The sequence below is a fragment of the Mustela nivalis genome, assembly GCF_964662115.1.
Source record: "Mustela nivalis genome assembly, chromosome: 1".
Classification (NCBI taxonomy): domain Eukaryota; kingdom Metazoa; phylum Chordata; class Mammalia; order Carnivora; family Mustelidae; genus Mustela; species Mustela nivalis.
The window spans coordinates 206,961,526-206,982,888 of NC_139020.1; the positions used below are offsets into that span (position 1 = coordinate 206,961,526).

The 21,363-nt window shown below is 46.5% G+C and overlaps 1 protein-coding gene across 10 annotated transcripts in view; it reads left to right on the forward strand.

Annotated features, from left to right (window-relative positions):
- Positions 1-21,363, forward strand: part of CACNA1A (calcium voltage-gated channel subunit alpha1 A) — a 285,358-nt gene that overhangs the window by 61,003 nt on the left and 202,992 nt on the right. For 9 of the 10 annotated variants that reach the window (XM_082729516.1, XM_082729517.1, XM_082729519.1 and 6 more), the window contains exon 3: positions 11,791-12,083. The exons of the other annotated variant lie outside the window; for it this stretch is intronic. In XM_082729516.1, the coding sequence (XP_082585642.1) occupies positions 11,791-12,083 (293 nt within the window). The remainder of the gene's footprint in view (positions 1-11,790; positions 12,084-21,363) is intronic. 10 annotated transcript variants of the gene reach the window in all.

The window sequence follows — 21,363 nt, forward strand, 5'->3', positions numbered from 1 at the left end:
GCTCTCTTTTTCCGTCACTGGTCCAAAAAGAAGAAAATAAAAGGGGTAAGTCCATGTTGCCCAGGCAAGTAATGCTGCTGTGATTCTAACCAGATGTGAGCACCGGGTTTCTCCCATCTCTGTCCCTGGCCCCCGCCTCTCTCACTCCCTCTTATGACATTGTTTGTATTTGGTCTGTGGTTTATCCTTTGCTTCTTCTTTAAAAAATCCCAGCAACTGTTTTTAAAATTTCATGTATTCTGTCTCTCTTTTAGAAAGATGATTCACATTCTGCACTTTTCTGAAACTCGCTCTGTTCCCTTTTTGAGGCAACAGGGGGTCCTATTTTGACTTTTCTTGGTTGCTGGGGCAGGAGCAGTGAACAGGTTAGGCAGGACCTTGGGGTCCCAGAACTCAAAACATTTTAAGGGACATGCTGTGACTTTATGGGAGGAAAAGTCTCTCAGGTGAGTTAAAAGTATAAGCTATGTGTTTCGGGAACTTTGACTGTCAGTCGCAGAGATGGCTGATCATTTGAAAGAGTAAAAGTCTCACCAGGGAGCTTTTGTTTCAAATACAAACCCACCAATCCAGAGCCCACACCCCCCACCTCCTTGGGGGGCTCTCACACTCAGGGCCACCATCCACCAGCCCTGATCACTCCAGGGCCAGGTTCCACACAACCAGGGACAGCCTCCCATCCCAGAGCCCTGAAGTTATTCGAACTGGCCAGTCCTAAGACTGTTTACCCCACTCTGTCTCTCCTTCCTGAGGAAACCCCAGTAGAGGTTCTTGCCCACATTTTGCTTTTGCTCTTCCTCTCTGAGCAACCTGGTGCTTCCCTCTGTGGCCCTGAGTGACACGGCAACATGGCTTCCCCCCTTCTCTTGGCATCTGTGAGCAGAATGAGCTCTCTATCCAATGGCAGTCAGCTCCTGATCAGTTGGCCTCGCCATATCTGAATAGCAATAAAACCTATATTTTATTCTTGTTTTTTAAAAGCCAGATGCTTTAAAGAAGGTACATATGAAATACAGTGAGAGCATTTTTTTAAAAAAAGATTTTGTTTATTTATTTGAGAGAGAAAGTGTGTGTGTGCACGAGAGAGCGCAGGGGTCGGGGGTTGCAGAGCAGCAGAGGGAAAGAGAGAAACCAGGGCTCAATCTCATGACCCTGGCACCATGACCTGAGCCAAAAGCAGACACTTTATTTAACTGACTGAGCCACCCAGATGCCCTACTGGGGCATTTTTCTTTAATTAATCTATTTATTTTAAAGTAGGCTCCACACCCAAGATGGGGCTTGAACTCACAACCCTGAGATCAAGGGTTGCATGTTTCACCTAAAACCTGTATTTTAAAACAGTACATGTTTTTTACATGGGATTACAGCCCTGTTCGCCTGGTCACCTCCCTTAGTTCATTCTTGTCCCCCTCCATTCCCATCTGCTGCAGTCACCAGCATCACAGACCTTTGCTGCTGGGGTTCCCTCAGCCTGGCCCCTCTCTCCTGATGTCTGCACCTCTGTTCTTCTCTTTCCAAGGGTCTCAGCTTAAATGCCACCTTCTCAGAGCTCTCTTTCTGAAATAACTCCCCTCCTCTTCTGTCTGACACCCTCTCTGCTCCAATTTTTCTTCTAAAGACGATCTCTACCTGACATTTGCTAGATCTACCCAAGTTCACTCGTTTTTTTTTTTTTTTTTTTTTCGGGTTTCTCTGCCGTAGAACATGAATTTCATATTTGTTCTATTCATGGCTGTACGTCTCCTTGCTGCCTGGCAGAGGGCCTGATATAGAAGAGATGCTCAGTAAACATTTGTTGCATGCAACATTTGTTGCAAGGATGAATAATCAAAGGAGTGGACCATTTTTCTTGAGTGTTGCAAATGAAGTAGCATGTTTGGCTCTGTTTTCTTTGTCTTTATCTCCAGATGTGACAGAACTTATTTTTTTTCAAGTTGAGGGGACCTAGCTCAGCTCTCAGTCCAGAAAAACCAAGACGGGGTTTCCCTAAGCAGATGTGGTTCGTTTGATTAAATTTCCCTTTGCTAATGTCTCAGGATACACATGAATATATAAGTAAGCATTTAATCAAGCTCCTGACTTACAGAAGGGTTAGATGCTGAATATAATTTGTAATTGCCTGAGAATATAGTAAGCTTGAGTACTTTTGTTTCCATAATTAAGTGCGAGGTTTCCGTTGCAATGCGAATCAAGAATAATTCAAGTAGTTGACAAGAGTATTTTTCCTTTTGGAAAAGTTCAAACAAATACAAAAGAAGAGAGACTAGAATGATAGCCTACCATATCCGTCTTTTGTTATTTGGTTATTATCCACTCATAGCTCATCTTATGATACTGTATTTAAACTTTTAACATAACCTTACTTTGCAAATAAAAGCAAACCTTTAATTTGCTCTAACATAACCCAGGGTTCTGTTAAAGCAAACCTCAGACATCACATGATCTCACCTGTAAATATTTTAATATGCACTTCTAAAAAGTGAAGGACTCTCTAGTCGCTGGGGAAAGCAGTATGGCAATTCTTCAAAATATGAAACATAAAATTAGCATATGCACCAGCATCCCACTTTGGGACGGAGAATATACCCCAAAGAGTTGAGAAGAGGGACCCAAAGAGTTTCGCATACCCATGTTCCTAGAAGAGTTGTTCACAATAACTGAAAGGTAGAAGGCAGCCCAAGGGTCCACTGACAGATGAGCGGATAAACAGAAATGATACAACCATATGGTGGGATATTATTCAGTCTTCAAAAGGAAAGAAATTCTGGGGCACCGGGGTGGCTCAGTGGGTTAAAGTCTCTGCTTTCAGCTCAGGTCATGATCTTAGGGTCCTGGGATGGAACCCCGCATCGGGTTCTCTGCTCGGCGGGGAGCCTGTGCCCTACCCCCTCCTCCGCCGCCTGCCTCTCTGCCTACTTGTGATCTCTGTCTCTCTCAAATAAATAAATAAATAAATAAATAAATAAAATCTTTAAAAAAAAAAAAAGGAAAGAAATTCTGGCATATGCCATAACATGGACAAACCTTGAGAATATTATGCTAAGTAAAATAAGTGAGTCATAGAAGGACGAATACTGTATGATCCCACTTTATAGGAGGTCCCTAGAGGAGTCAAATCCATTGAGACAGAAACTAGAATGGCAGGTGCCAGGGGCTGTGGGAGGGGGATGGGAGTCCATGTTCAGTGGGGATGAGTTTCTGTTTGCGGGGATGGAAGAGTTCTAGAGAAGGATGGTGGGGTTGGTAGCACAAGAGTGTGAAGATATCCAGGGCTACTGACCTGTGCACTTACTTAAAAATGGTTCAGATGGTCAATTTTATGCGATGCATATTTTACCATCAAAAAAAGAATGGTTCATTTGAAAAGCTGTGACTTTAATGCCATTATCATATGTGTGGCAGAACGAGGGTGGTATTTTCAGTCCTTATCTGGCTTTATGTTTGGCAGCATTTGACACCAGATCCCCCATCCCTGGGGCTTCTTGTGGCATCACCCACAACATTTTCCTCCAACGTCCTTGATGGTGCCTTCTCAGCCTGCACTAGAGGCTTCTGCTTCTCAGCTCTGCCTTTAAATGTCAGCCCTTCCCAGGACTCCTTCCTAAGGCCTCAGCCCTCTCTGGGTCCATGGTCCAAAATTATTCCGCCCACTTCCAAGACCTTCATAGCGATGGTCCCCATGCTGGTTTGCTGGAGCTGCCGTATTTACTACAAACTAGGTCACTTAAAGCAACGAAAAGTTATTCTCTCACCATTTGGGAGTCAGCAGGGCCATAAACCCTCCACGAGCTCTGGGGAGAATCTGTTCCTTGCCTCTCTCTCTCAGCTTCTGGTGTTTCTGGCAACCTTTGGGATTCCTCAGCTTATGGAGGCTTCACGCCAACCTCTGCCTCGCCTCTGTCTCTGTCTCCATGTGCTGTTTCCTCTGTGTCTGTCTTCTCTTTCTCTGGGTCTCTTATAATAAGGACACTTGTCCTCGGATTTAGGGCCCACCCGGATAATCCAGCATAAGCTCCTCTCCAAAATCCTTTGACTTGATCTCATCTGCGGAGATCACTTTCTCCAAATAAGATTACGTTTTCAGGTTTTGGAAATCAGGATGTGGACATCTCTTAAGGGCTGCCCCCCAAACGTGTCCCTGTTGCAAATTCTCTCCTGAGTCCAGAGCCATATAGACAGCAGGCAACTGTCTCCCAATGAGTCTCCAGTCTAATCATGAGCAAATAGCAGATAAACCGAAACCAAGGGGCATCTACAAAATCCATGACCAGGTACTCCCACAAATTATCAAGATTGTGAGAGACAAGGAAAGAAACGATCGCAAAGAAAGGGAAGTAGGGAGACCAGATGACTCAATAGCATGTGGCATCCCAGCTGGGATCTCCAAACAGGAAAAGGTTATTGGTGGGAAAACTAATGAAATTTGAATAAAGTTAGGGCTAAGTTAATAAACTACCTGGGCGCCCGGGTGGCTCAGTCAGTGAAGTGTCTGACCTCAGCTCTGGTCATGATCTCAGGGTCTTGGGATTGAGTCCTGCAGCCATCCAGCTCCTCGCTCAGCTGGGAGTCTGCTTCTCCATTTCTGTGCTCCCCCACACTGTGTTCATATACAAGTGCACTCGCTCACGCTCTCTCTCTCCCTCTCTCCCATTGTACCAGTGCTGGTTTCTTAGTTATGGGTTATATAAGATGTTAACATGAGGGGAAGCTGGATGAAGAGCACAGGATAACTCTCTTGTACTATCTCTTAAAGTTTTTTGGTAGATCCAAAATTCTTCCAAAATAAAAAGTTTGTTTAAAAAAATAAAAATTCTCCAATATTGAAATCAGTCTGGGTCAGTGACATACACAGACTCAGATCCCAGGTATGGAAAAGTGACTTACAGTGATTTTTAAAAATAAACTTTATTTTTTGGAGCAGTTTTAGATTCACAGCCAAAGGGAGTGGAAGGTACAGAGATTTCCCATATACCCCACTCCCTGCACACACACAGCCTCCCGCATCATCGACATCCTCAGCAGAAGGTACACTTGTTCCAACTGATGAACCTTCACAGACTCACCATTATCACCCAAAGTCCATAGTTTACATTAGGGCTCACTCTTGGTATTGTACATTCTGTGGATTTTGAGAAATGTGTAATGACGTGATCCATTATTGTAGTCTCAGAGTAGTGTCACTGCCCTAAAAATTCTCTGTGCTCCATCTGTCTATTACCTAACCCTGGTGACCAGTGATCTTTATACTGTCTCTGTCATTTTGCCTCTTCCAGAATGTCATATGGGTGCAATCATGCAGTGTCCATCTTTTTCATATTGGCTCCTTGAACTTAATAATACACATTAAAGATTCCCCCATGCCTTCTAATTTCTCTAGAGCTCATTTCTTTTTAGCACTGAATAGTATTTCATCATCTGGATGTCCCACAGTTTATCCATTTACCTATGGAAGGACACCTTGGGTTTCCAAGTATTGGCGATTATGAATAAAGCTGCTTATTGGCATCCGTGTGCAAGGTTTTGTGTAGAAGTCTTCAACTCCTTTGGGTAAATGCCAATGAGTGCCATTGCTGGATCCTATGGTAAGAGTAAGTTGAATTTTGTAAGAAACCACTAAACTGTCCTCCAGAGTGGCTGTACCAATTTGCATTCCCAGCCAGCTGTGAGTGAGAGTCCTGTTGCTCCACATTCTCGCCAGCATTTGGTGTTGTCAATGTTCTGGATTTGGGCCACTCTAACGGGTGTGTAGGGGTATATCCTTGTTTTAATTTGTATTTACCTGATGACATGTGATGCAGGGAATCTTTTCATGTGCTTGTTTGCCATCTGTGTATCTTTGTCAAGGTGTCTGTTAAGGTCTTTGGTTCATTTAAATATCAGGTTCACATTCCTATTGTTGAGTTTTAAGAATTCTTTGTATATTTTAGTTAACAGTCTGTTATCATACATATCTTTGAAAATTATTTCTCCCTGTGTGTGGATTGTCTTCTCTTCTCTTGACAGTGTCTTTTGCAGAGCAGAGACTTTTAATTTTAATGAAGTTCAACTTTTTAATTCATTCCAAGGTCATCTAGATTTTCTCCTATGTCATCGTTTAGGAGTTTTATAGTTTTGCTTTTATATTTAATCTGTGATCCATTTTAATGTATATGAAAAGCACAAGATCTGTTCAGACTTCTTTCATTTTATGGATGTGTATGTCCAGTAATTCCAGTGTTATTCATTGAAAAGACAGGTTTGCTTTGTATTTCCTTTGGTCCTTTGTCAAAGATCAGTTGGCCTATTTCTGAGCTCTCTCTTCTGCTCCATTGATCTATTTGTCTATTCTTTTGCCAATATTATACTTTCTTGATTACTGTGGCTTTATAGTAAGTCTTGAAGTTGAATAGTGTCCGTCTTCTAACTTTGTTTTCCTCCCCTCAACATTGTTCATGTTGGCTATTCTGGGTCTTTTGCCTCTCTGGATAAACTTTAGAATGATTTTGTCAATATATACAAGATAACTTGCTGCAATTAAAAAAAAATACTTTATTTGTGGGGGCAGAGGGAGAGGGAGAGAGAGAATCCTTAAGCAGATTTCCCACTGAGCTTGACTTGCTGCAATTTTGATTGAGATTGCAGGGAATCTATAGATCAAGCTGGTAAGGACTGGCATCTTGATTATATTGAGTCTTCCTATCCATGAACATGGAATATCTTTCCAGATGGTGGTGATTTAAACATCTATTTACCATTTCTTGGTTATTAATTGTGTGCTAATTGTGTTATTAATTCATTGTGCTAAGCTTAATCTTAATTAATCCTTTCAGCAACCTGTGGAGTAAGGAGATTTGTCTCCTTTTTACACATGAGGAAGTTTTAGTTCAGAGAGGCTAAGAGCTTTTCCAAAAACACACAGCTAGGAAGCACTATAGCTAGGATTTGAATCCAGGTCTGCACCCAGAATGAGGCTCTGCCTCATTTCTTTTTAGAAATTTGTAGGGCATGTACTGCTCTGTAATGTCATGTCTGGAGTGACGGCCACATTCCATCTCTGGATTCACTATTACTGCTCCATCGTAACCCACAAATGTCTGGATTATAAGATTTGTTTTTTGTCATTTATACTCTCTATCTCCCAAAGATCTTGGTACTCATTCCCAGACTGGTATCCAGACCAGAAGGCAGAGACCAAATGTCTTTTGGCTGATCCATTTTTGCAACTCAACATGACTGGATTAGCTGGTAATTGTTTTAACAGCCAAATGAATGCGATTTGCAGTTTTTTATTTGGAGAACTTATTTCAGAGATGCTAGCCCTATTCAATTGAATAACATTCTCAAAGCCAGTATGGTAATGCTGCTGCTGATTGATAAATTAAACCTCCAGCTGGCAGATGTGTTAGATTAGAACCAATGGCTGAGACTCATTCCTGGAGGCCTGCTGTTAAACTGCTTCTATCTATGATGCTAATGAGGTTCTATACCATTCTAACTGGTCAACATTAGTAATTTGGATTAATGGGATACAAGATACTACCTACTAAAGTTATTTGAGGGGCTATGAAGATTTCTTGCCCATCCATCCCATTTCCTAGGTGATATTAAGATTCTAACATTAGGGATTCATTCCTTTGGCTACATGATTTTTGTTTGTTTGTTTGTTTTTGTAAAGTGAATCTATAAGGATAATGTATTTGGAGCCCTGTTACACTTTTGGGGGCCTGAGTTAAGTTCTTTTCAGAAAAGGCTGATTGAGCAATTGAGGGGGTTGGAGGTCTTAGGAAGATTCTGAGGAAGAAGAGGTATACTCAGATATTTCGAACTTCATAATCAGACACACTTTGGGAATGCCATTTGGTGAGAGGAAAGGGTAGACTTTGTGCCACTTTGGTGGGGAGCATTTGGAATTGTGTATGGATGTCTTTGTTTGGCACAAGATTGGGGTACCATTGACACTTAGTGGGCATGTGCCAGGCATACCAAACAGCCCACAATGCACAGGACAGACCCAAACAAGAATTTTTCCACCAAAAATGCCAACAATGCCCCCTTGATAAATCTAGAGAATGCCAAGATAGGGATGGTAAGTTCGCCTTTCAGAGTAGTGATTGCCAAACCTAGCTATACCCCCAAGGACTTGCTGAATGGGAATTTGGGTAGAGGGGAGGGCCCAGGAGTCTGAATTATACAACACTTTGTCAGTGGTTCTGATATGTAGTCAACTTGTCTGCTGTCAAGGCATGGATTAGAGCATTCCAGAGGAATGTTGTCTTCCAGTTTAAAATAAATAAATAAATAAAACCAGTGTTTGTTGTAGGGACTTCACAGTCAAAGTGCACAATGAGAATTACAGGTCACCATGCCAAGTGATGCCACTTGGGACCTACATTCAGAAGCATGACAAGCATTTTCTTTTGAAGAATAGCACACACAGAAAACTGCGTAACTCATAGAAGTATAGTTCCAGTGTGTGTCTCTGTGTGTGTACACTGTGCGTGTATATATACACCACCTCCTCTTTATCCATTTATCTATTGATGGACACTTGTTTGCTTCCATATCTTGGCTATTGTAAATAACATTGCAATGAGCATAGAGGTGCCTATATATCTTTTCATTTGCCCTTGTATGAACAACATATAATAGGAATTATATACTATGTTCTACTATGTGTCTGGCTTTTTTGGCTTAGCATAATGGTTGTGAGATTGGTCCATGCATTTGTATATAGCTGGGGATCCTCTGTTCTCACCTGCATGTATGAACATTCATAAATACCTTATCAAGGAGATGTCACTCTTTCCTGAAAGACTTTGGGGTCTTTGGAAATCTGTGTAGGTAACACTTGTGCTATGAAACTCCACTGTCTTCTCAGGAAAGTCCATAAAAACAAGTTATTGTAAGTTTGCTTTGCACAACACGATCTTCTTACATGACTGGCCTTTGGCATCCACGCACCTGGGATTACTTCTTGTTTTCCACTGGCTATCATTTGCCCGTGAGATATGAAGTAACAGGAAATACAAAAATCATTACTATTTGTCGAGAATCCTATATGCTCCATCTCCTTGCAACTCTAGTTAGTCTTGGTTTTATCATTTTGTCCATACTTTGACAAGTTAGAAAATCTTGAAAATGCTGTAAGCAACCTGTAAAGGATGACTCATAGCACAGAATGGGGAATTTATATAAAGATGTATCTTTTCTAGAATGTTCCAAAGAACTCAAATACTCATGGGGGTGATCAACTCAAATTCAACTAGCTAAGGCTTAATATATATATATATATTTGCCTTCTTCATCCTGTTTCTTAACCCTTACCCTCACTCCTGCCCTCTAAGCCTATACATGGATTCCTAAAAATTCAGTGGTTTCTTGGTACATCCACGTTGGAAGACAGTTTGGTGACATTTTACAAACCTGAAGGTAGGCATACTCTGGGACCCAGAAATTCCATTCCGAAGGCTATTCCTACAGAAATGCATGCTCACAGGCACAGAGTATTTGGGGCAGGAATGTCTAAAGCCCCAACTGGGAACGGTCCAAATGTCCATCAGTGGGATAATGGGTAAACAAATTGTGACATACTCTTTCAATGGAATACTATGTAGCAGTGAAAGTGAATCAATCATAGCTACACATGACAACAGATGAGTCTTAAAGACATTATGTTGGACCAAAGAAGCCAGACATCACAGGATATATACTGTATGTATGATTCCATTTATGTAAGAATCCAAAAAGATGCCAAGTAGAACTGTACTATTTGGGAATGCACAATAAGGTAAAAGTATAAAGCAAAGCAAGGTTATTAATAGTATAAAGTCAGAACAGTGATTATGGCTGGGGGAAGACCTGTGTGTGTGTTTCTGGGAAGCTGGCGATGTCCCACTGGTAGCCCTGGACCTGAGTGTTAGTTTCAAGAGCATTGGTTTCACAACCAAGTCTTCAACTGTACTTATGCTGTAGGCATTTTTCTGTGTGTTTATTCAACTTCACAATACAAAAAAGGGAATGGGAAATAAACTGCAGTGGTTCTGGAGGGAAGTGAACACAATGCCTAATATTAGGACCTGGTTTAGTTATCTGCCTCAAGCAGTTAAGATTTGCCACCTCTGGAGTTTTCTCAAAGAGGAGCTAAGCCTTTTATTCCAGCTTGCCCGGCCTCAGTGACTTGAAACTTTGACAGCAGTGCCCCCAAATCGTTTTCCTCAAAAAGCATGTTTTGCTCAACGGACCAGATTGGTTTAGAGAGGGACTAATTGCACCCCTGGACACGAATCTCCTTCTCTTTTTATCATTAAGTTTCTTCCTCTTAACCTCCTCCTTGCAAGATGCTGAGAGCGTCCGGTTGTCTGCAACCGAAATGAAACCCTTCGGAAAACAAGGTCTCCTCCCAGGGGAGGAGGAATCTGTCGTCCCAACTTCCCCCCTGCCTCCCGACCATCCGGCTCTCCCCACTTCTCCCCCACAAACTCCGCTGAGCCGGGTCCCCTCGCGCCTCCGCGATTGGTCGTGGGCCATCATGTGTCGACATTCTGGGTGGGTCTTTCTCCCGTTAAACTCATCAATCGCTCCTCTTTGGAGCTTCGCTGGCCAGTGGTTTAGACCTTTGAGCCCATTTTCCCTCTTCCTTTCTCTTCCCCCACCCCTCCACACCCGTCTTATTTTAGCAAAACCTAGAGGAGGAGGAGGAGGCATTGGGGGGGGTGGGGGGGAACGCCAGGCATTGCAGCATCCGGGAGCAGCTACTGAGTGGCTAAGCGAACGGCGCATACCTCTCTCTCTCCCTCTCTCTCTTTTTCCCCTGTTGGGAATTTTCAGGATTTCATTGCTGCAATTTAACCCCAAGATGAGGCACGGTTGAGCGAAAGGCTGCGCGCACACGCACACTCACACTCCTTCGTGAACAGAAGAGGCAGCCGCTGGTGATTCAGGAAGAAAAAAAAAAAAAAAAAAAATCACCCGGACCTTGCGGCTTCAAGACTCCTTAAGAGCCCACCGGAGCGTTCCCCCCCCCCTCCCCTTCTTTCCCTTCCCGTTAATATTTTTCTTTTCTTTTCTTTTTATTTATTTATTTATTTATTTTTTGGGCTGCAGATCTTTCAGCCTTTTTAAGGTCTAGGAACTCAAGCAAGCAGAAAGAGGGATTTTTTTTTTTTAAATTTTGGGGGCTACCCTCCCCCCCCCGCAAGGACCTGGTTTTTATTTTTATTTTTTTAATCAATTTTTTTTTCTAATGGGCCGAGCGCACTCCTTTTGCAAGATGCCAGCCTGACCCGGACCTCGGAGGAATTTGAAGCTTCCACTGCGTCCCGGGGGGGCGTCCTTTGCAAACCGTTCGCGTCTTAAAGGGGGTGTGCGTTGTTTTTTTTTTTTTTTTTTAACTGTCTTTTTTTTTTTTTTTTTCTTTTTTTTTCTTTTTTTTTTCCCTCCGGAGTGGGTGGACTGGGGATTGCCTGGATTCCTTCCTCGGTTATTTTTTGCCTCGCTTCCCTCTCCCCTCCCCCTCCCCGGCCCCCGCGCCCCGCCCCCGCACCCTCCTCCGCCCCTCCTTCTCCGGGGTCAGCCAGGAAGATGTCCCGAGCCGCTATCCCCGGCTGGGGCCGGGCAGCCGCCTTGTGAGCCCCCGACCCGAGGCGCCGAGCCGCCGCCGCCCGATGGGCTGGGCCGTGGAGCGTCTCCGCAGTCGCAGCTCCAGCCGCCGTCTTCACAGCCCCGGCAGCATCGGCAGCGGCAGCGGCGGCGGCGGCGTCTTCCGCATCGTTCGCCGCAGCGTAACCCGGAGCCCTTTGCTCTTTGCAGAATGGCCCGCTTCGGAGACGAGATGCCGGCCCGCTACGGGGGAGGAGGCTCCGGGGCAGCCGCCGGGGTGGTCGTGGGCGCCGGAGGCGGGCGAGGAGCCGGGGGCAGCCGGCAGGGCGGGCAGCCCGGGGCGCAAAGGATGTACAAGCAGTCAATGGCGCAGAGAGCGCGGACCATGGCCCTCTACAACCCCATCCCCGTCCGACAGAACTGCCTCACGGTCAACCGGTCTCTATTCCTCTTCAGCGAGGACAACGTGGTGAGAAAATACGCCAAAAAGATCACCGAATGGCCATATCCTTTGCCCGAACCCGGCAGCGAACCCCGGCAGCTGCGCCTCCCCCTCCTCCCTCCGCTTCCCCTCTTCCAGGCTGGGAGAGAGACCCGGGGGTTGATGGGAGGTGGGGGGGTCTTCCAGGGGCTGGGAGAGGGGGCACCGGGGAGGAGTGTGGAGAATCTCTCCACCCCGAGCTGGGTTGAGCTACCGTGGAGGCTTGGGGTGGGGGAACCGGGGAAGTGGATTCCAGAACGAGGGCTGGGCCCTGGGGTCGTAATAGGGGCCTGGGTGGGAGCTTCAGAGCCAGTTCTGGATGGGTCAGAGTTCTCCCAAATGATCATGGACCCGGCCCGGGGCCTGGGCTCTCTGGCCAGGGCAGGAGAACCACGGGGGCTTTGGTTGGGTTTCCTTTGGTGGCCCTCGCTGGAATCTACGGGAGCTTCCAGAGCCGGAGACCGAACCCAGCTCACTGGCTTTTCCACCCCTGCCTTCCCCGGAAGAGGGGACCGCTCTCGTAGGGCAGGGCGGTTAGGGGTTCCCAGGGCCAAGAGCTGGTGGAAGAACATGTGGCCTTCACACGGAGGGGCCAGCACTTGCCCGAGCTCATATCCCGGTCTGGGCCTTTGGCCTCCATCTGAAAAAGGCAGTGATGGGTTGGAGGGCACTTCTTCTCCCCTATGTCTGCTGGTCCCACTTCCTTCAGCCACTGCCCAGGGACCTCATCATCGTTTGGGGTACAGAAAACATCCCATTTGCCCTCTCGGGGGCCCTGACCTGGAAGACCTAGATGGACTATTTCAATAAGAAAGACAGGGCAAGAGGAAATGAGGTGGCAGGTCCTTCCCAGGGTAGGGTGTCAGGCCTTGGGTTGGATTTGCCTTCTCCCACCCTAGGGAACCGGGAGGGGACACCAGGAGAATCAGCCTCCATGTGGACACCTCTGGGCAGGTAAATGCCTTTTTTTTTTTTTTTTCCTTTAAATCAAAGATCCAGAGGAAGAAGGTGAAGACCACATTTTCTCTATTGAGATGCTATCAAAATGCAGATCCCCCTTGTGTTTCTTTAAATCTGTGCCTGCTTGAAATAAACCTTGAGGAGGGCTTAACATCTGTTGAGATGTAGGCAGGCAAGGATGGGTAATTAGTCGGGCTTTCTAGCAGTTATCTAAGCATGACCCAGATTCCAAGTGGGGGGACGCACCCTGCTCCCCAGGCTGACTGGCCACTGTGCCATGCCCAAATGTGCTGCTCCTTGGCTTGGTTCCAACTGGCTGCCCTCTGTGTACAAATGAACGGGGCTGGATGGGCCCCTGGGGCTCAGCAATGAGCCCCCATTCTGTTGTGTTTGGTTTCAACTGTTGTAATACTCAACAGGGCTGGGCCCCGGGTGGTCCTGGGGTTGCTTATTTGAGGAGCTCTGTGGCTGGTGGATTCATTTTTAGGGGAACTCAAAATTGAGCAAGCTTTTGGCTTCTGGGTGCTGAAATTGTAAGAGGGCTGTGAGGTGTTGGTGTGAACAGTCTACTTTGAGGGTGGTCAAAATGAGGAGGTTCAGCTGGGGTCTTTCTGGAGGGGCAAATAAGCACAATGTCATCTGGATTGGTGCACAAACCGGGAGCCCGGACTTTGCCTCCCAAGTTCCAACCTTGTGAAGACCCACTGAAATGCTCAGGGGTCTTGTGATCACTCTGCCTGCCTCCCCACCTTCTGCCTCAGGAGCGGCGGAGGCTTGGAGGGTGGCATGATGTTAATGTGTGCGTGCTCAAATAACTCCAGGGGGTGTCCAGGAGGGAATCACTGGGCTGACAGGTTTCCATGTTGAAAATGGCTTTAGATCGCCTTCTGGAGCCTGGATTTGGAGTCTTCTAAGAGGAAAGGAAGGAGGTGGGAGTCCTAATGTTGTGTCCTCAGCTCACCCCGTCCAGACTGAATCCTGCAGATCAGAGAGCTGTTGGGGAGAGAGGGGATTGCCAGGGACCTCGCAGAAGGAAGAATCTCTGGGGAGGGATGCAGGTGAATCGGGAGCATTCTGCTGGTACTTTAGGTTTTCTTTGGCTTTCTTGCTTTGTGAGTTTGTGCATTTTGTTCTCTGCAGACAGTTTTTATTCTCTTTTTGGCCCGAGGCAGCAAACACATTATACAGCCCCACTCTGGAAGGGAAAGCTCTCCATCCCCCCAATCTGTCACCAAGCAGGGTAATCCAGGTCTAAGGCTTCTGGGGGTTGGGGGGAGGAGAGGACAGAGGACAGAGAGCTGGGGGCAGGGGCGCTGGATGAGGGACTCGGGGGCCAGCACAAAGAGACGGACTGGAGAAACGCCGACGAGCCAGGGTACCAGGGCAGACGCTGGCTTCTGTATCCAAACGCTTCTGCCATTTAAGATCATGTCTTTCGGTACTTATTCTGAACTTTTAGAATAAAGGCTAATATATGTATGCAAAAGTACTCAAGTCAAGTCCAGTTTAATATGTGTTCGCAAAGTGACCACAACCACTGCAACCAGTGCCAGGACAAGAAAGAGGCTGGGACCAGCTCCCCAGATGCCCCCCTCAGGCCCCCTCCGCTCCCTCCCTCCCCCCCCCACCACTCACACCACAAGGTTAACCACTGCTCTGACTTCTAAGCCCACAGGTTCATTCTCCTCCCTTTGGACTTCCGGTCAGTGGAGGCACAGACTGTGTTCCTTTGTGTTTGGTTTCTTTTTCCTCAATAGGATGCCTGTGAGAATCATCGAGATTCCCGCAAGTGGTTGGAGGTGGCTCCTTCTCGTGGCTCTGGGCATTTTACTGTGTGACTCTACCACAGTGTACTTGTTCCCTCTACTTGTGAGTTGGTCAGTCTCCAGATTGTGTCGTTAGGAACATTCTTGTACACGTCTTGGGTTGAACATTTCTCTTGGGTCTGCGCCTGGGAATGAAACTGCCCTGCCATTCTTTGATGCATGTGTAGCTGGGTGTGTGTTTGGAAATGACATCCACTAAGGGTGCAGAGGACTATGGAAAGGACCTTCTTCACTGTCTTGGGAGGAGCAGGCGAACGTTCCGTGAACTTGGCTATACACTTCATAGGGCCCAAGGGTGTTACTTGTATGTGCAAATTCCAGCATGGCTCGCTGGTGGAGGGGGCCGCCTTCCAGTCTCCATGCCCTCCGGCACTTGGCCACAGCAATGCCTTACCCTTCTGTACCCTACTCTCTCGGCCCCTCCAAGCTTGAAGCCAGCAGTGAGAATTAAGGGTTCTCCTTCATTTTAGTTTTCTCTTCTGAAGCAAGAACACCCAAATGGAAATCTTTGATGTTCAGATTCACACTGCTGCCTTTTTCTTTCGGAGTATGCTGGGCAGCAGGCCGTCTTGACCACACACCTTGGTTCCATGTTTTTGGTGATCGGGAGTCTCATTTCAGTGCGGCCGTGATGGGGTCTGGTGCTGGCTTCTAAGGAGCTCAAATCTGTCAGCTTAATAGGGTGCATCTGTCAACCTTACCAGAGCCCCTACTTAATGCCACTCATTCCTTCTGATGTGCTACCAAACGCCAGTGTGAATGTCATCTTCCCCCAGTCCTGCTGATGCCAGCAGATTTCCCACTGAGCACGATGTAAGAACTGGGGCTTTTGTAGGAGCCGCGGCCCAGGTCTGTGTGCTGTCCCACTCGGTCTCCCGATTTGGCTGCAAGATTCCAGCTTTTCATCCATGTTTCTGGCCATCTCCATAAGGAGTTGAGTCCCATCACATCAGGTAACCTGTGGACATTGGCCGCTTGGTGTTCCCTAGTTTTTTAAAAGAGGAATGTTCTGTATGGGAACCAGAGGGAGCCCTGGGAGAAGTTGGAGCATGTTATCAGCCCTCCGCTCATCCTGAAAAGTAGAATGTGCTAGAAGATACTACTATAGAAGGCAAGACAGTGTGACCCCTATGAAACTTCTACTAGACCGGCACGGCTGGTAATTCCAGAAAAGCAGAATTCTGGGAAGTAAGAATTAGCATGGCTTTTCCATTGGGATTTTTTCTTCCCCACAAAGGTGCGATCCCTCCTCTGTAATCCCCAAACCCCAAAAGCTCTGGAAAGCAAAACATCAGATCATGCAGGGGTAAAATCCTACCTGGAACTGACCTGAGTTTATAGTCTTTACGTACAATCTTGACTGATCCCCCATGATGTACGTTTTGAGGTGTTCTGATGCAGAAATGTTTGATATGCTCTGTTATGTATGCCTTGTAGTGTCTCCCAAACTTTCATGTGTGTGAGGATTGGCTCATTCAGATAGTGATTCTGGCCCAGCAGGTTTGGGGTGGGGCCCAGAGTTTTGCTTTTCAAGCAGGATTCTAGGGATTGCCCCTGCCGTGATCTGTGGGTTCCACTGAGAGTAGCCAGGTCATATCATAGGTACATCCTAGGGTCTTTCTCTTCTTGTTCTTGTTCTTCTTTTTTTTCTTCCCCAAGATCAGGTTTATTGAGGTATAAATTAGTTAGCAGACTTCACCCTTTTTTGCATACAGCACTGTGAGTTTTTGACAGACGCATGCAGTCACGGAGCCACCACCAAAACAAAGATAGCAAATGGTTTCAGGGAGCCTAGCCAGCTGTCAGTGGAGTGTGCGACTCTTGATCTTGGGGTTGTGGATTCGAGCCCCATGTTGGATGGAGAGATGACTTAAAAGTAAAATCTCTAACAGTTTCATCATCCCAGGAGATCCCGTAATGCTTTCTGAGTCTGCATTACCCAAGACCCCTGCAAGCACAGATCTGTTCTCCATCTTTATGTTTCTGCCTGTTTCAGGAGGTCATAGAAATAGAATCCCTGTGTATGTAGCCTTTGAAGCCTTGCTGCTTTCATGAAGCCATTTGAGATCTATTCCTTTTGTTGTGCATAGGAGTAGTTCGTTTCTTTTTAGTGCTGAGTAGTATTCCATGGGATGACTGGACCACAGTCTGTTCATCCATTTCCCAGTTGAGTGACATTTGGGATATGTCCAGCTTGGGCAATTGTGACTAGGGTCGCTATAAACATTGGCAGATGGGTTTTAGTGGGAACATTGGGAATGTACGTTCCATTTCTCTTGGGTAAGTAAATACCCAAGAGTCAGATTGCTGGGGTGTGCGGTTAAGTATACCTTTAACTTTATAAGAGACTGCCAAACTATTTTTTCCAAGTGGCTGTGCCCATTTTACGTTCATGTCCTCATTATCTCTTTAAAAGCACCAAATTCTAAACTCCAAAGCACGTCTGGCGTCTAGGGTTTAGGTAAAGGATTGTGGGAGTATATAGACAGTGCTGGATATGGTAGTATTATGTACCCATCAGAGAAATGGGGAAGAGGGAGGAAGGGGGTCTCCAGTGTGGGGAAAGGGACTCTCTTACTTGGAGTGCGCTGGTTCCACCGTTCATGGTAAAAAGTCAGGCTCTGAGGCTGTGAGGCTCTGACCTGTCCATGCCTGTCACCCTTGTCCCTGCAGCCCCACCACAGCTGGCACGAAGTAAGTACTCCGTAAATGTTCTTACAGTGAGTGAAAAAGCCTCTTACCACCCATTTGCACACCCTATAGATCTGCTCTGCCCTTAGTCCAACATTTGAGGTTTTCAGTGGGTTTTAGGTACAGGGGACCAGTGGGGAAGGGAATCAGAAAGAAGATGTGTACATGAGGTTATCAAACCAAAGAAGGTCTCTGAAGTTACAGTGCTCGAGAAGTTGGGGGACAGTGGCTCTTGAGAGTGAAGTCCTTCTTCAGGGACGTGGAGGGATGTCTCGTGGGTGCTTGGGGCTTAAGTACCCCCTCTCCTCCCCGTTCCCCAGTAGCAAGGCACATAAGCCCTCCATCAACAATGGAAGGCGGCACCGTGAAAGTGGGTTCGATCCAGATATCGTCAAAGCCCCAAAGCCCCACAGTTAATACATTTTGGGGAATGCTCACTCGGCTCTTTGGGAAGGATCGGTGTGGTACCCCAAAATATGACAGAGGAGAGGGAAAGCATCCTGTGCTGTGGGATGGCCAGGCCCAAGTTCGAGCAGCTCCCCGGCCAGGCTGTTTTGGGCATCAAAGCCTCAGTGTCCGTCATGAGGTTAGTGTCTCCCCTTGGAGAACTGGGGAGGTTAAGTGGGTTCACACGTGCTAAATGCTCACTCGGGTTGTGTCAGGCATGAAGAAGCTCCAAAATACATAAGCTGTAATGTTAGAGAGCACTTTTCCCCCTAATGGTCTTTTCTGGAAACTTTGGCTGGAAATCAGGTTCTCTGGGTACGAGTGGCCCCGTGACTGGCCAGGTTGGATTTCTTAATCTGAGTGTGGCACTCTTTAAAGCAACCCTCAGATGTTCTGTATTCGCTGTTCTTTCTGGAAGGTTTAAAGGGGGAAGATTCGTGCCCACTTGACCTATTTTTCTATTCCCTTCGGTCTAAGATAAAATTAATTGTCTTCTTGTCCCTTGATCCCTCCCTTTGTGGGTGACAAGGTGAGGGAGTTTTAAAGTATGTAATTAGCTTCCTTGTTCTCTCTCACACCCCATCTCCTTCTTCGGAGCTGGCCAAGAGTCCAGCCCAGGATGGAGACCAAATGCCTTAGTACAGTTGCTGAGGTCACCCCAGGCAACCGGTGGTGGGGTTTAACAGCAGAACCCTGCTCATTTGGGGTTAAAATGTACTTCCTCCCCACCAATTTCTGTCTTTCTTATTTCTCACTTGTCCCTTACCTCCTCAAGAATAGAGAAGCCAAAGAACATTGCAGGAGAGGGAACCAGGGGGTGGGCTCCGCAACTTGGGTTTCCAAAATCACTGGGCATTAGTCCTTGTCTGGATAGGATGACCAGATGTCCCAGTTTGCCTAGGGCTGTCCTGGTTTTGACATCTCAGGAAACCTAGTAGTTCTGGGCAAAGCAGGACACCGGTCACCCTCCTGGTGAGTCCTTAACACCCAAGAAGGGAGAGAATAGGGGAATAAGAGGTGGTGCTAGTATGCGGGAAAGAAGAAGATAGGTGGCTTTTCCCCTCTGAAAAGCTGGAGCTTTTTATTGGAATGAACTGTGCTTTCAGAAGCTGCCTGTTTAAGGCAGCTAATGCGAGAGAGATCCCAGCTCTGTAGTGAAATTTCTGAGTTAAGTCCAGAGTTTTGTCATCTCTCTTGGGTCAGAGATGACTTTTATCTTCTGTTCAGACTGGGAACATCCTCTGGTCTTTCGTGGAGGTACTCAGGGCTCAGGTCGGACTTGGAATTCAGAGTTAGCGGTCCCTCCCCAGAATGACATTATTGCAGAGGCTGGGCCCTGTCTCCGGAGCTGTGAGGGAAACTCAGCTTTGTCGCCCACCTGCCAGTAAATAATGTTCATGCTGTTAAGTACTGTTCTCCTTTTAGGTCTGTGTGTAAAATATATATATATAATTTTAAATCAATTTCTAAAGTATTTTTATGCAAGTACTTTTGCACAAGAGCTAAGTCTGATTTCAAGAGTAAGTTGACAGATGCGTCTCAGAGGAACACAGAGGCAGACCTAGAACTTGCCAGTGGCGGGGAAGGGAGGGTAACATGGCTTCTGACCTTCTAGAACATGCCATGCTCTTTTATCTCATTGACCTTTATTATTTTCCTTATTAAAGATAACAGGCATGGGAGGCTATGCCGGCTTTCCTTTGCTCCCGTGAAATGTTTGGCAAGTCGTGGAGTCCATGTAGGAATGTTTCTCTCTGAGCAATAGCACTAAGGAGTGGAGGAGGAGAAGAGGCAGGACAGGGGAAGTGACTTAGGGTGGAGGCAAAGCATACAGAGCTTCAGGATAGGTGACCCGCACTGCCCAATTCTGCTCCAGCCCCTATTAGTGGCGCCTCAGTCTCCTCATCTGTAAAATGGGCAGAGTGACCCTACACCCAGGGAATTCTGGGAGATACTGTAAAAGATACTGTACCCAGAAACCATGTGGTTTATATGATTATGCTGTCAAAAGGATGGCCTTCGGACCCCACAACAGTGAGGGCTGCATTCATGGGGCCACCACGCTGGCCATGAGCCCAGCGCCTACAGGGGCTGAATAAATATCCGTGGGGTGTTTTCTCGTGCTTTCCATTATGAGCCTGTTGCTTTAATCCTGTTAGAGCTTCACCATACGCTCTCAATATTATCTGTCCTTCCACTTGTTTTTCCTTATTTATTGTGCTAGGATATGGACATGCTGGTGGACCAGCTACATACGTCACAGACTGGAGTGGTGGTCGTCCAGGGGTGGTCCCCAGCCCTCTAGGGCTTACAACATCATCTGTTGTAAGAGACGGAGGTGCTCACCCTTGAGCATGCATCAGCATCACCTGGAGGGCTATTTAGACACAGGGGGCCAGACCTCACCCCCAGAGTTTCTGATTTAGGAGGTTTGGGGTGGAGCCTGAGAACCCACATTTCTAGCAAGTTCCCAGGCGGTGCTGCTACTGCTGGTCTGGGAGTGGGCTTTGAGAAACCCTGAACTAAACATATCAGTAACCTAATTCCATTTGTGGTCTCCGACCTCCCTTTTCCTCCTGCTCCTCCCCCACTGCGTTCCCCAAAGTCAACCCCTGTCTCTTGGATGCTGTCTCTTGGACTGTGTGTGTGTCTTCTTCCCTTCTCCTTCTTCCTCTCTTACAGGTTTTATCACATGCACCTTCACATAAATTTCGTTTTCCTGGTTTCTGAACTTTGTAGCCTTCTGGACCTTGTACTTTTCCACCCAATTGTATGTTTCTAAGATTCATCTGCTGTTGAGTGTAGCTGTAGGTCATTTCTTTTCTCTGCCTAATATTGCATTCTGTGATGATACAACAATGTATCCCCTTCCCTGGGTGATGGACATTTGGGATGTTTCCAGTTTGCATGTGTGTATGAGTGCCTGTGCGTATGTGTATGTTTGCTATTTTGAACAGTGCTGCCGTGAGGAATAAATAATTTTTGAATGAATGAATTCAAGGTGTTAATTTTAGTCTGTGTACTTGGGAACCTAGCTTCAGCTAGAATCAGCTGAGATTCACCAGCGTTTAAGGAACACCAGCCATTTGACAGGCCCTGGCTAAGCTGGTTCTCCGTTTCCTCCTCATTCTAAGGGCTGGCTCAGCCAGATGGCCCCTGTTCCTGCCTGGAGATTTGGGGTCTTGAACTAATTGAAATAGTCAAACACATTTATAGACTTGAATTCCCTTTGGAAGAGTTGTTCGAATGCAAAAAAAATTTAAGCGTCTGGCCCGTTCCTAGCCACAGTGCAGCCTTTTAAGTTATGCATCACGGATGGATGTTTCTGGTCTGTAGGGGAGAAGGGTCATCCCATGCAGTTAGTATGGGATGAGTGGA